This window comes from Solanum lycopersicum, chromosome 9, assembly GCF_036512215.1.
Source record: "Solanum lycopersicum chromosome 9, SLM_r2.1".
Taxonomy (NCBI): domain Eukaryota; kingdom Viridiplantae; phylum Streptophyta; class Magnoliopsida; order Solanales; family Solanaceae; genus Solanum; species Solanum lycopersicum.
In genome coordinates this window covers 32,072,419-32,087,579 of record NC_090808.1, presented here as the reverse complement: position 1 = coordinate 32,087,579, position 15,161 = coordinate 32,072,419, and the positions used below count along the sequence as shown (strand labels likewise).

At 37.8% G+C, this 15,161-nt stretch overlaps 1 protein-coding gene across 1 annotated transcript; it reads right to left on the bottom strand.

The window, feature by feature from the left end:
• Positions 1 to 517: 517 nt before the first annotated feature.
• Positions 518 to 1,709, bottom strand: LOC138338472 (uncharacterized). The gene is made up of 3 exons (XM_069289436.1): positions 1,379 to 1,709; positions 832 to 1,069; positions 518 to 737 (listed from the first exon to the last, which is right to left on the bottom strand). The coding sequence occupies exons 1-3, from the start codon at positions 1,707 to 1,709 to the stop codon at positions 518 to 520; spliced, it is 789 nt and encodes a 262-aa protein (XP_069145537.1).
• Positions 1,710 to 15,161: the final 13,452 nt, after the last annotated feature.

Here is a 15,161-nt window from a genome sequence, read left to right as displayed (position 1 = left end):
CCTTTTGCAAGAAGAAGACCAAAGTTGTAACCCTAAACGAAATAAATGGCAATTTAACTAATTTCTAGCAGTGGAGGGAAATATATATTTCGGGAATAAAATTCGCGAATTAACTAAAATATTTTTTTCACTAAAATAACTTTTACCACAGAGTCTTTTATTGCGACGTTTGTAAAGTGTTTTGCCTTAGAAAATTTATACCAACGGTTGTAAGAATGATGCCACAATTATTTTTTATTATTGTTGTATTTGATCGCTTGATATATTATGATAGTCATAACCGTTGCAATAGCTAATATATATCAATGGTTGTACATGTGTTGCCAAAAATGCGTGGCAGTAGGTCAAATTTCTAGTATGTTAACCACCATAGAATCACCCATTGGGTATATACCAAAAAAACGTTTATCTAATATGTCAGTTAGTATTTAAAATTTCATGTCTACAAAAGCGGTAACAAATGACAATTTATCTCCCAGATCCAATAAAGCATATACGTTAAAGAAAAATAACTTTATCATATCAGTGACCATGTCCGGTGAGCTCTCTGATCAGTTCGGGTTTGGAGATCATAAAAGCGATTCTTCTTAGGATCATCCAAATTTGGGGCACTTACATAAGCTTCAGAACTTTCCCTTCCTTGAGTATTCATCATAGGTCCATCTCTATTCATGTGACCACTCTTACCACAACCATAGAAATCACCCGTGCCAACTAGGCACTTACCATCATGCTTCCTACCACATTTTGAACAAAGAGGCTTCTCAACATAAGAACCACCACCTTTCCCCCACTTAGGGATTGGGAGTATACACCTTACTCTTGTTGAACCTTGGAGCATTAGGAGGTTCTTGGTTGGAAAACCTCCTTTTGAATCGTGGTTTGTCTTGAACCTCAAACCTATTGTTAGAAGAATTCCTCTCTTCGGTTCTCACCTTCTTCAAATCCCTACCAACTTGCTTAAGCTTTTGCTCCTTAATTTGTTCAGCATGAACCATGAGACGAGAGATGTCCATGTTAGGAATTAACACAGCTGACCTACATTCAGTAACCACAAGACCGGATATCCCTGTGAAAAATTTGTTCATCTTGCCACTAAAATCCGCACCATAGTAGGAGCATGGTTTGATAGTTGAGTGAACTTGAGGCTATACTCCTTTACGCTAATACCCCCTTGACGTAGATTGACGAGTTCTAGCATTTTACTCTCCCTTAGTTCCAAGGGAAAAAACATACCAATAAAAGTTGTTTTGAAGGCTCCCTAAGTAATCTGGACTTCTATAACCGGCATCCCATCCTTCCATTGCTCATACCACACTTGAGACACATCTTTGAGTTTGTAGTAGGCTAGTCCCGCCTTTTTTTAAAGAAGAAACACCCATTGAATCAAGAACTTGGAACAATTCATCTATGAACCCTTGTGGGTCCTTATCCACCTTAATACCATAGAAAGTAGGGGGATTCATCCTTGTGAAATCCCTAATCCTTGAAGTGGTGATATTAGTATTGGGTTTCACTTGCACCATTGCATCTCTAACAACTTGAGTAGCCAACACTTGATTGAAGCTATGAATGGACGACCTTATCTCAACATTAGACATATCCCCTTCTTCAATAGGAACTTGAGGGTTTTGAGGAGCATGAGGGGGAATTGCCTCATTCAAATTCTCCTCTCCTACCCTTCGAGCATTGTTCCTCCTTGTAATCATTGACTATAATAACATTAAAAAGATTAGAAGAAAAGGACTAGATAGAGTTAATACTCTTTGGAAGGACTAAGGAATAACAGGAGAGTGAAACTTCCTAAGCATCACATAGTCTCTCATTCATAAGTGTGACGCGCTTCACAAATATGAATAAGACCCTACATAGATGTGGTTTAGTGAGACATCAATCTTAAGGTTTACTTTAACCTAACACCCTGATACCAAGTTTGTTACGACCTAAAGTACCTGTTGGCATAACTGGCATCGTCCTCTGTGAAGACTAAGACAAGCCCTTAGCATACATCATAGCACATCATAGGTCCAAAATGCACAAAAATTTAAAACGTTACATATGGAGTTTACATAGACTCTCACGTACAAAGAGTACATAGACTTCCCTTTTAGCATAACAAATCATATAGATGTCTAAAGTCTCATCTCACATATAAACCATCTACAAGAGTATGAATCACAATAGTTAAGGTAAATTCCTTAGTCTATTACAATATGCAGTTTAGGTTACAATGAAGTCTCCACATGAGAATGGAATAATTGTCTCAAAACATATGCAAAACTAATAATACTTGATGAGTGGATCTATCCTCGGAACTCATGAGGACTTACCAATTGACTTAGGAAATAGCCTAGTCTTCTTCTTCTTCAATAACCACAAATCTTCTCAATGGCCCAATCCTAAAAAGTTTGGGAAAAAGATACAAAATATGGGTAAGTACAAACAACATATACTAAGTATGGCTGCTATGCACAAAAATCATCAACGCATGAGAAAAAGACAATTTGGTCAAAATCATGCATTCATCAATTTAACTCAACATGCATATATAAGAAGCATAATAATTCAATTCAACATAATAGCAACCCAACATGTAGATCACACAAGCAATACTTGTGCAATGCCAATAATAGAACCCCATAATCCTATCCAAGGCTAAGTATTACATTAAGCAGCCCACTTCATACTTACAACATATTATCTTAAAGTCATCATAACATGATTAATGCATGAATACTACTCATGGCTTATCAACATAATCATAATGATAAAAGAACACTACTAGAACCATCTCTTTGGATCCCACATGTTCAATAAATGAGAGAAGTCCCATACCCTCCCTCACCCTATGTGGTTTCCTTCAAGACAACCCTATTGATATTTCACATACTTAACTTGTTCATTTATTTTTACATTAGGGAAAGAGGTGCAATAACCGACATGAGACCATGTGAGCTACATGGAATCCGGTGTTCTACTACCACACCCAAAAAAGAGGATTAACACTTGCCTAAGGTGTAATTATTCGTACATAGCTATCTAGGTGGATCCACTAAGCTAGAGTCGTATGTGGGCACATAGTAAAGGGTCAAGGAGATTGTTTATAGAAACCTTGTCTTACTAACGTGGAGGATTCCATCTCATGAGACAATATAATTAGGGAATCCGGACTCACTAACTTGAGGAACCCATGTGTAAGGCCGGACCTACTAACTTGAGACCTCCATCTCATTTACATGCCCTTTTGGTGTAAATAGTATGTGTAATAGTGTGTCGGCCATAAATAAAGGTCATTATTAAAGTATTTTTGTCGTTTTGTGTCAGCCAAAGATAAGGTGGCCATATGTAAAAAGTAGTGTCGGCCATAAATAAAAGGGCCATTATTATTAGAGTATTTTATCGTTTTGTGTCGGCCAAATAATATAAGACCAAATGTAAAGTCGGCCATTTTCTATTGGCCAAGTTTGTAAAATTATTGTATAAATAGAGGGCACCTCCCTCAATAATAAACAAGCTACTTCTAATCAACTCTTCTCTTCACTCTCTTTTCTCTCTTCACTATAAAAATCCGCTTCCACACAAAATTGGTATCAGAGCTAGATAACTAAAATAAGCTATGGAGAACAAATCTGAAACAACAAATCTACAGACACAGGTACATTTATTTATGTTCATGAGTAGCTAAATTAATTTATTCCTGATAAACTCTTGTTAATTATAATTATTTATCATGTTTTAATAATGTTATAATAACCATCTTTAGAAAGTTTGCTACAGAAATATTCTGCAAATTAGTATACCCAGACTATGTCATCCTAAGGTTGAAACCGATAGGCAAGAAGGCTGTTTAGGGTAGGAAACAAAGTTGAGGCGCTTTTAGGGTAACTGATCAAAGAAGAAAACTGTAGTAGTGACCAGACGAGATGATTTTAAACAATTATTATTACATAACAAATAAGTATAATTTATTAAGGGGTTGGAAGGAATAAAATTTTACTGAAAATGAAAATATGATTAAAATGAACTCCTACCTATTAGATGATGATGTTAATTATAAGATATTAATACTCCATACATTGAAAAGTCAGAATACTGATACAAAAAGAACAATTTATGATAAATTATCGATATATGAGATAATAGAAGAAACAACTCAAGGTTGGGCTGAATTAGTTATACCAGATGTCTCTGAATTAGATTTATATGATGATATAGAAATATTCAGAGATCAATGATAAATTATATGTACCTACAATATTGGAAAGTAACTAAAGAAAACATAGATCTAGCAGAAACATTATTAAATGAAAATTTGTATATGTACTTAAGAACCCGAGAAAGTGAATATCTAGAATATATTGCAAATAATGCAAATGAAATATAATGATTAGATCTACTTAAAAAGGAATATTATGAAAAAATATTTTATTAGAAATATGAAAAATAATACAACATCAAGTAAAGTAACTAAAATAACAAAAAACCAAGATAGAGAAAAAAGTACAAAAGATATGGAAAAAATTAAAAATTTTATACATAGAATATGAACTATCACAACTTACTAAAACAAGTAATGATAAGACCAATCATTTGATAAACATAATTTCAAAAACAGAATATAAATATGTTTATTATTTGAAAAAACAATATGAACAAAGAAATATATAAGGAACAACTTGTCACGACCCAAAAAAAGCCGCGAGTGGCACCCACACTTACCCTCCTATGTGAGCGAACCAACCAATCTAAACCCCAAACATTTACCGGATATAAAATATAATGAACAAAATATAATAATACGGAAGACTCAAAACTCATTAAAGAAAATCAATTAAATAACTTCTAAAACTCAATACTTATTATTCCCAAAATCTGGAAGTCATCACACCAAGAACATCTATTCTCAAGTCTCTAAATCTAAGAGTAACTAAGAAGCTAAAATAAGTAAAAGAATGGTACATGTCCGAACTTCAAGACATCAAGTCGTGAAAAAGAGAATCCAGCACGAGCTAGGAACAATAGCTCACCCTGAATTCTGATATGCTGAAGACTGGCTAGAATTGAGGGCGAGTCCAAGTCGATGGCACACTCGCTGCACTCCACAAAATAACAAAGAAGAAAAATACAAGTAGGGGTCAGTACAAGGAACACGTACTGAGTAGGTATCATCGGCCAACTCAAAATAGAAAGCAATATATATCGAATAATAACATAAAACCAACCAAATAGTTAACAGGTGACAACAACAAGTACCATAACCATTGGCCACAACACCAAGCACATCTATGAGGACTCAAGCCTCCACACCATACTCACTTGGGAAATAGGTTCTTTAAATATGAGTATATTAGCATAATTCAAGATTCATTCTCTTTACTATCCTGGTGTCGGCATGTGACACTCCGATCCCCTCATCATTCATTCATCTTACTATCCTGGTGTCGGAACGTGACACTTTGATCCCCTACTATCCTGGTGTCGGAACGTGACACTCTGATCCCCTAATATCTTGGTGTTAGAACGTTACACTCCGATCATCTACTATCCTGGTGTCGGAACGTGACACTCTGATCCCCTACTATCCTAGTGTCGGAACGTGACACTCCGATCCCCTACTATCCTCGTATCGAAACGTGACACTCCGATCCTCTAATTCTCATTATTTTAGTTCATCAAGCCTTCTTTTATACCAAGGCATCATCATTATCAAGGAGGTTTTTAAGGTTTAAGATTCAACAGACTCATCATGCTAATTTCATCACAATTATATAATCACATCATGAAACCACACAATTAAGCAAATAGAAGACTTTACAATACTACCCAATACATATCAATCGCTATTTAGAGTTTACTATGAGATAGCATAAACCATAACCTACCTCCACCGAAGAATCGTGATCAAGCAATCTACTTCTCTAATGCTTTGCTTTCCTCTTCGTTTCTCCCCCTCTCATTCGTTCTCCCCTCTTTTCTCTGTTCTTTCTATTTTTCCTTATTCAAACTCTTTTCCTTTACCCTAATTACCATATAATTAAGTATAAAAGATGGTAAAATTAACCCACTATTTATTTCAAAGTTATCTCCTTTAACCCCCAAGTAATTGAATTATTAATATTAAACCACTAACTTTATGATCATATGAAGGAATAGTCCAAAACACCCCTTAAAAACTTTTAACAGAAATAAATCCGACCCAGTTAGGGTTACGCCGCATGTGACGGTCCGTCATGATTGCGACGGTCCGTTCTGCAGAGTCGTCATAGAGTTCAGAGACTCAATTACATTAAAGACTCTGTGATGGTCCGTCGTACCTATGATGGTCCGTGAAGCTCTTCCGTCGTGAAGTTCAGAGAGTTGTTCTGAGTAACAAAATTTCCAGAGTCTAAGTGTTTTGGAACGAGACCCCCTAGACGGTCTGTCGTGCCCATGACGGTCCATCATGGGATCCGTCGACCCAGACAGTTATTACCAGAAATAAACTCTACTATTCAAAACGACTAAACTGATCGTTACAATAGATACCAATTTACCCATCGTTCGTCCTCGAACGATCACCGGAAGAAAACAAGGGCGAGAAAGAGTACCTGAATCTGTGAAAAGGTGTGGATATCTTTCTGGCATATCAGCCTCCTTCTCCCAAGTGGACTCTTCAACTGGTCAATTCTTCCATTGAACCTTGATGGATGCAATCTCCCTTGATCTCAACTTGAGGACCTCTCTATCTAAAATGGCAACAGGATCCTCCTCATAAGACAAATTTTCATCAAGAAGAACTGAATCCCAATGAATGATGTAGTTTCCATCCCCATGGAACCTTTTCAGCATAGACACATGAAATACCGGGTGCACTCCTGAGAGTCCTGGGGGCAAGGCTAATTCATAAACTACCTTCCCCACGCGCTTCACAACTTCAAATGGACGAATGTACCTCGGACTAAGCTTACCCCGCTTACCGAACCGCATCACCCCTTTCATGGGTGAAACCTTCAGCAAGACTCGTTAGCCCTCCATAAACTCCAAGTCTCTAACCTTTCGATCTGCATATTCTTTCTGCCTACTTTAAGCCGCTAGAAGCTTTCCTGAATGCATTTCACTTTATCTAACGATTCCCTCAGAAGGTCAGTACCCCAAGGTCTAACGTCAAATGCATCAAACCACCTAATGGGAGACCTACATCTTCTCCCATACAGTGCCTCAAATGGGGCCATATCAATACTTGAGTGATAGCTATTGTTGTATGTGAACTCGGCTAAGGGTAAGAAGTTATCCCAATGACCACCAAACTCTATCACACATACACGAAGCATATCCTCCAAAACCTGAATCGTTCGCTCAAACTGACCATCAGTCTGAGGGTGAAATGCAGTACTAAGATCCAACCTTGTACCTAATTCAGCATGCAATGTTTTCCAAAACATAGAAGTAAACTGCGTACCCCTATCTGATATGATGGAGAGTGGAACTCCATGCAATCGAACAATTTTTGAGATATAAAGTTTCTCTAACTTCTCTGCATTGTAAGTCACCTTAACCGGGATGAAGTGAGCAGACTTAGTTAACCTATCAACAATTACTTAAATAGAGTCATACTTACCCATTGTCTTTGGAAGACCAACCACGAAGTCCATTGAAATTCTCTCCCACTTCCATTTAGGAATGTGCATTCTCTGATGTGTCCATCCAGGCCTCTGGTGTTCATACTTTACCTGCTGACAATTCGGGCATTGAGAAACAAAATCAACAATGTCACGCTTCATTCTACTCCACCAAAAATGTTGCTTTAGGTCACGGTGCATCTTGGTTGCACCAGGATTTATAGAATACCTTGAACTATGAGCCTCTGTAAGAATAGTGTGAATCAAGTCATCGACGCGGGGTACACATACCCTTCCCTTAATCCTCAAAACACCTTCCTCATTGATTTTTGCTTCTTTAGCCTCTCCTCGCAATACCTTATCTCGAATCCGTATCAGTTTCTCATCAGTGAACTGCTTTCCCTTAATCTTGTAAAGAAACTAAGACTTTGCCTCCACACATGCCAAAAATCCTCCATTCTCTAGTACTTCCAGCCTCATAAAGTCATTAGCCAGTGTCTGAACCTCTCTAGCCAATGGGCGTCTAGAAACCTGCAAGTGAGCTAGACTTCTCATGCTTCCTGCCTTTCTACTTAAAGCATCTGCCACAACATTAGCTTTTCTTAGATGATACAATATAGTGATATCATAGTCCTTCAGTAGTTCCATCCACCTCCTCTGTCTCAAATTCTAATCTTTCTGAGTAAAGACATACTGTAAACTGCGATGATCTGTATAGACTTCACACTTAACCCCATATAGATAATGTCTCCATTGCTTTAATGCAAACACTACCGCAGCCAACTCCAAATCGTGGGTCGGATAATGACGTTCATTCACCTTTAATTGCCTCGAAGCATAAGCAATTACATTCTTTTCTTGCATTATCACTGCATCCAAACCAGAATAGGATGCATCACAATAAACAATGAAATTCTTACCTTCCACTAGCAGGGTAAGAATTAGTGTAGTAGTCAACAAGGTCTTGAGCTTCTGAAAGCTTTCTTCACACTCGTCCGACCATACAAATGGAACACTATGCTTAGTCAAGTTTGTCAATTGGGAAGCAACAGAAGAAAATCCCTTGACAAATCGACGGTAGTAGCTATCTAAACCAACAAAGCTCCTTACCTCTGTAACATTAGTAGGTCTTACCCAACTCCTGACTGCTTCAATCTTAAAAGGATCCACTATCACTCCATCCTTAGAAACCACATGCCCCAAGAAGGACACTGAACCTAGCCAAAACTCACACTTGGAGAATTTGGCATAAAGCTTTTTCTCCCTCAACATTTCCAATACAATTCTCAAGTGCTCCTCATGTTCTTTCCTGCTCTTTGAGTATACCAGTATATCATCGATGAATACAATGACAAAGAGATCCATATATGACTTAAAAATCCCGTTCATCAAGATCATGAACGCAGCAGGGGCATTTGTAAGCCCAAAAGACATTACTAAGAACTCGTAATGCCCATACCTGGTCCGAAAAGAAATCTTGGGCACATCCGTTGCACGTATTTTCAATTAATGATAACCAGATCTCAAATCGATTTTTGAGAAGGTACGAGCACCTTGTAACTGATTGAACAAATAATCGATGCGAGGAAGAGGATACATGTTCTTAATAGTTACCTTATTCAGTTGTCTATGGTCTATGCACATCCAAAAACTTCCATCCTTCTTCTTCACAAACAAAACAGGAGCACCCCAAGGGGATTCACTTGGTCTAATAAAGCCTTTGCTTAACAACTCTTGAAGTTGGGCCTTTAACTCTCTTAACTCAGCAGGAGCCATCCTATAAGGGGGTATGGAAATGGGGCGAGTACCCGGCTCCAGAACAATACAAAAGTCATATCCCTATCAGGTGGCATACCAGGAAGGTCTGCAGGAAACACATCCAGAAACTCACGGACTATTGAAACCGACTCAATTGAAGGTACTTGGGTAGTATCATCCCTGAGGTGTGCCAAGAAAGCTAAACACCCTTTACTAATCATTCTCTTAGCACGAATAAAGGAGATGCTACGAACTGGAGTGGAAGTGTAGTCACCCTCCCACACTAACGGATCTGTCCCAGGCTTGGCCAACATTACAGTTTTAGCATTACAATCTAAGATTGCAAAATTTGGAGACAGCCATGTCATACCCAGAATTACATCGAAGTCAACCATTTCTAGGATAACCAAGTCTACATGAGTATTTCTCCCCACAAAAGTCATAAGACAAGACCTATACACCTTTTCAACTATCACAGACTCACCCACCGGAGTAGAGACACGAATAGGCATGTCAAGCAATTAACAATGTAAATTAAGACCAGTAGCAAATGAGGAAGATACATATGAAAATGTGGAGCCAGGATCAAATAATACAGAAGCCATGCAATCACAAACCAAAAGATTACCTGTGATAACAGCATCAGATGTCTCCGCTTCAGACCTCCCAGGGAAAAGGGAAAGCATAATAATGGGCCCTATCACCTGTCTATCTGTTGGCCCTACCAGGTTGCGCCGCAGTAGTTCTAGTTTGCCCGCCACCCCGGTTGATTTGGTGACCTCCATTACCTTGGCCACCCCGTCCTCCAGAATAGCGACCTTTTCTATGACCACTTCTACCTCTGACTATTGGGGGTCTGTAACTCTGTTTTGGACAATACCTCCTGATATGTCCAGTTTCCCAACACCCATAACACTCTCTGGTTTCAAGCATAGGTCTCTGTGAGAAAGACGGAGTCTGGGGATAACCCCCAAACTTAGGGAAGTGTTGACCGGTTTGTGGTGGACCCCCATCTACAGCCTGCAGAGAAGACTGAATAGGTCGGGTTGGGTAACCTCCTGAACTCTTCCCTCTAGAGTAAGACCCACCAAATTCACCTCCCTTACGAAACTTCTTAGGTGTCGATGCTATAGTGAAGTCGTCTGGCTTCACTCCCTCCACTTCTATCACAAAATCTACCACCTCCTGAAAGGATTTTGCTGCAGTAGCTACCTGTAAGGATGGAATCTGCAAATCTGACCTCAATCCCTTCACAAAACGTCTAATATGCTCTTGTGGACTAAAGCAAAGCTGGGTGACATACCTGGATAATGCACGAAACTTAGCCTCATACGTAGTAACCGACATCCTGCCTTGCTCTAGGCTCAGGAACTCATCTCTCCTCCTATCCCTCAAAGTCCGGGGTATATACTTCTCCATAAATAAGCTAGAGAATGATGCCCAAGTCATAGGTGGTGGCTGTGCTGGTTGACAGTCAACATACGATCGCCACCATATTTTGGCATTTCCCTAAAACTGATAGGTTAAAAACTCAACACCGAATCATTCCACTATGCCCATCTTATGTAGCAACTCATGACAATCAACCAGAAAACCATAGGCATCCTCAGATTCAGCACCCTTGAAGACTGGAGGTTTCAATTTCAAGAACTTACTGAAAAGTTCGTGCTGATCACTTGTCATTATAGGCCCTGTAGTCAATCGATGAAACATGCCTATTTCCAACGAGGCATTCATGTGGGGAGCCACAACAGCTGCATGTTGTACTCCCGGAACCTGAGGTGCTGGTGCAGAAAACACTAGAGGTGTCTTGCCTTGATCTGAAAACCCGCTAAGATAAGCAAGAACATGATTAATCATCTCTGGGGTAGGTTGGGGTGGTAATTCCTCATTCTGCACTTGTTCATTCTTCCATTCCTCACCCTCTCTTAATACTTTCTCAGTCGGTGGAAGAGTCACCGCCCTAGTACCAGCTGGGCCAGGTGCTTGTCCTCTTCCTCTAGAGGACGTCCTCCCGAGACCTCTACCACGGCCTGTTGCCACTGCTCCTCTTCGAGCTACAGCCTCAGTGGCTGTTTCACACGCATCTTGTCTTGCCGGTGTTGGTGTTGGCGCAATTGTTGCTCTAGTTCTAACCATCTGCGAAATAGAATGAAGATGGTCAGATACCAATTTGTATAACCCAGATACCAATTGGATCCAAGTAATAGCACGAAAGAAAGAAAGAATGGAACTTTCCTAAAGTCTTGTAGCCTCTCAAAGAAAAGTAAAGGCATCCCCCTAGACTCGTTCTTGTGTGATGAGGCCAACGAACCTAATGCTCGGATACCAAGTTTTGTCACGACCCAAAACGAGCCGCAAGTGGCACCCACACTTACCCTCCTATCTGAGTAAACCAACCAATCTAAACCCCAAACATTTATCGGATATTAATTATAATGAACAAAATATAATAGTGCGGAAGACTCAAAACTCATTAACGAAAATCAATTAAATAACTTCTAAAACTCAATACTTATTATTCCCAAAATCTGGAAGTCATCACACCAAGAACATCTATTCTTAAGTCTCTAAATCTAAGAGTAACTAAGAAGCTAAAATAAGTAAAAGAATGGTCCATGTCCGAACTTCAAGACATCAAGACGTGAAAGAGAGAATCCAGCACAAGCTAGGAACAATAGCTCACCCTGAATTCTGATATGCTGGAAACTGGCTAGAGTTGAGGGTGAGTCGAAGTCGATGGTGCACTTGCTGCACTCCACAAAATAACAAAGAAGAAAAATACAAGTAGGGGTCAGTACAAGGAACACGTACTGAGTAGGTATCATCGGCAATCCAAAATAGAAAGCAATATATATCGAATAATAACAAAAAACCAACCAAATACTTAACAGGTGACAACAACAAGTACCATAACCATTGGCCACAACACCAAGCACATCTATGAGGACTCAAGCCTCCACACCATACTCACTTGGGAAATAGGTTCTTTAAATATGAGTATATTAGCATAATTCAATATTCATTCTCTTTACTATCCTGGTGTCGGCACGTGACACTCTTATCCCCTTATCATTCATTCATCTTACTATCCTGGTGTCGGAACGTGACACTTTGATCCCCTACTATCCTGGTGTCGGAACGTGACACTCCGATCCCCTACTATCTTGGTGTCGGAACGTGACACTCCGATCCCCTACTATCCTTGTGTTGGAATGTGACACTCTGATCCCCTACTATCCGGGTGTCGGAATATGACACTCTGATCCCCTACTATCCTGGTGTCGGAACGTGACACTCCGATCCCCTACTATCCTGGTGTCGGAACGTGACACTCCGATCCTCTAATTCTCATTCTTTTAGTTCATTAAGACTTCTTTTATACCAAGGCATCATCATTATCAAGGAGGTTTTTAAGGTTTAAGATTCAACAGTCTCATCATGCTAATTTCAACACAATTATATAATCACATCATGCAACCACACAATTAAGCATATAGAAGACTTTACAATACTACCCAATACATATCAATCGCTATTTAGAGTTTACTATGAGATAGCATAAACCATAACCTACCTCCACCGAAGAATCGTGATCAAGCAATCTACTTCTCCAATGCTTTGCTTTCCTCTTCGTTTCTCCCTCTCTCGTTCGTTCTCCCCTCTTCTCTCTGTTCTTTCTATTTTTTCTTATTCAAACTCTTTTCCTTTACCCTAATTACCATATAATTAAGTATAAAAGATGGTAAAATTCACCCACTATTTATTTCAAAGTTATCTCCTTTAACCCCCAAGTAATTGAATTATTAACATTAAACCACTAACTTTATAATCATAAGCAGGAATAGTCCAAAACACCCCTTAAAAACTTTTAACAGAAATATTACCCAGTCAGGGTTACGCCGCCAGTGACAGTCCGTCATGATTGCGAAGGTCCGTCCTGCAGAGTCGTCACAGAGTTCAGAGACTCAATTACATTAAACACTCTGTGACGGTCCGTCGTACCTACGAAGGTCCGTGCTGCTCTTCCGTCGTGAAGTTCAGAGAGTTGTTCTCAGTACCAAAATTTCTAGAGTATAAGTGTTTCGAACGAGACCCCCTCGACGGTCCGTCGTGGGATCCGTCGACCCAGACAGTTATTACAAGAAATAAACTCTAATGCTCAAAACGACTAAACAGGTCGTTACACAATTGATCGAAAAAAATAGATGAAAAAATACAAGAACTACATCATAGGAAAGAAAGATTAGAAGAAAATATGTTGGCAGGAGTATGCAAAAAATCAATATTAGCACAAAGAAAAGTTATCTTTATGTTAGAAATCAAATAGATTGCCTTGAATATAGGTTACAACATAATATAATTTATAAAATATAATGAATAAAGAAGAATTTGCAGTAGACGAAAAGACATATGTAAACCAAGATAGATTAACAATAAAAATAATATTTTCAAATTTAGGAAGAAGATATAAAAAAAATAGGAAATAACTTATATTTAATGCTATAAAAAGAAACAGCGAAATTAGAAGATAGTTTAACAGCTATGATAAGAATAACAAAACAAAATGAAGAAGTAGATGAATCAAAAGAAATTGAAAAGATAAAAATGCAAGCAAAGCAAGAAGTACAACATCTAGAAGAAATAAAAAATACAAGAATATGTTAGTTAGAAAAAGAATTAGCTAAGTTAAAATTATTATATGAAACTAAACAAAAAGAGAAGCAGATAGAAAAAGATAAAGAGCTCAAATTAACTAATGAAATAAATGAGATGAAACAAAAATTAAATGAAAATCTTGAAGTAAATGAAATAGACGAAAATGAATCGGATACAATAAATGATCAAAACTCAAAAATAAGTGATATAAGTTAAACATACACAGAAATTTTAGAACAAGTAAATAAACTGAAAAAATTAGAAATAAACACAGAAGATATGAATCGACCTAGGACATTAGGAGTTAAAACCCCAGATAATAGTCCTAGAACTAGTCCTAAATGGACACCACCAACATATTATACAGAAAATTACGAACGACCAGATAGAACAAACGCAATATGGAATAGCAGATTAAATAAAAAATGCACACGTAAGCCAATAACTGAACAATATGATTTTTTAGATTTAGATTGTGTTACAGATATAAATAAAACAATATTACTATGGACAGGAAATACATCTAAACAACTAACTGACAATAAAATAACAACTAGAGAAACACCAAGATATATAGAAAGAACATTTGTAGGAACAATAAAATTATGGATAGAAAATCTACCCCCAGAAAGTTTAGAAACACTTACAAGTGATAAAAAAATTGATAGATCTCCATCAACAACAAATATAGATATATTAGATAAATATGAATTAGCAATAAGAAATGAATTTGGTGGTATGACCAGATATAAGAGAACAAAATAGAGAAAAAACAATAAATAGGCAACTAATGACAAAATTAGCTATATGTAAAATGTGTTACATAGAAGAATATACATGTGCATTTAAAGACTATTATTACAAAGAAAGATATAATATAAATGAAGCAAAAGAAATAAGACATCAATATTTTACAAAATGACAAGAACCATTCAGTACAAAAATAATTAAAGATTGGAATGATGAAGGATTAACAGATACTTTAGGATCTAGAATAAAATTTTTACATCAATGGTTTATCCAACTATGTGAAAAACAAAAAGAAAAAATAAAAACGGAAGAAGTATTAATTAAAAATTTAGTCAGATGTAAAAATAAAACAGCACCACAGTTTGGATGTACAAACAAATACTATAAAAAGCAAAA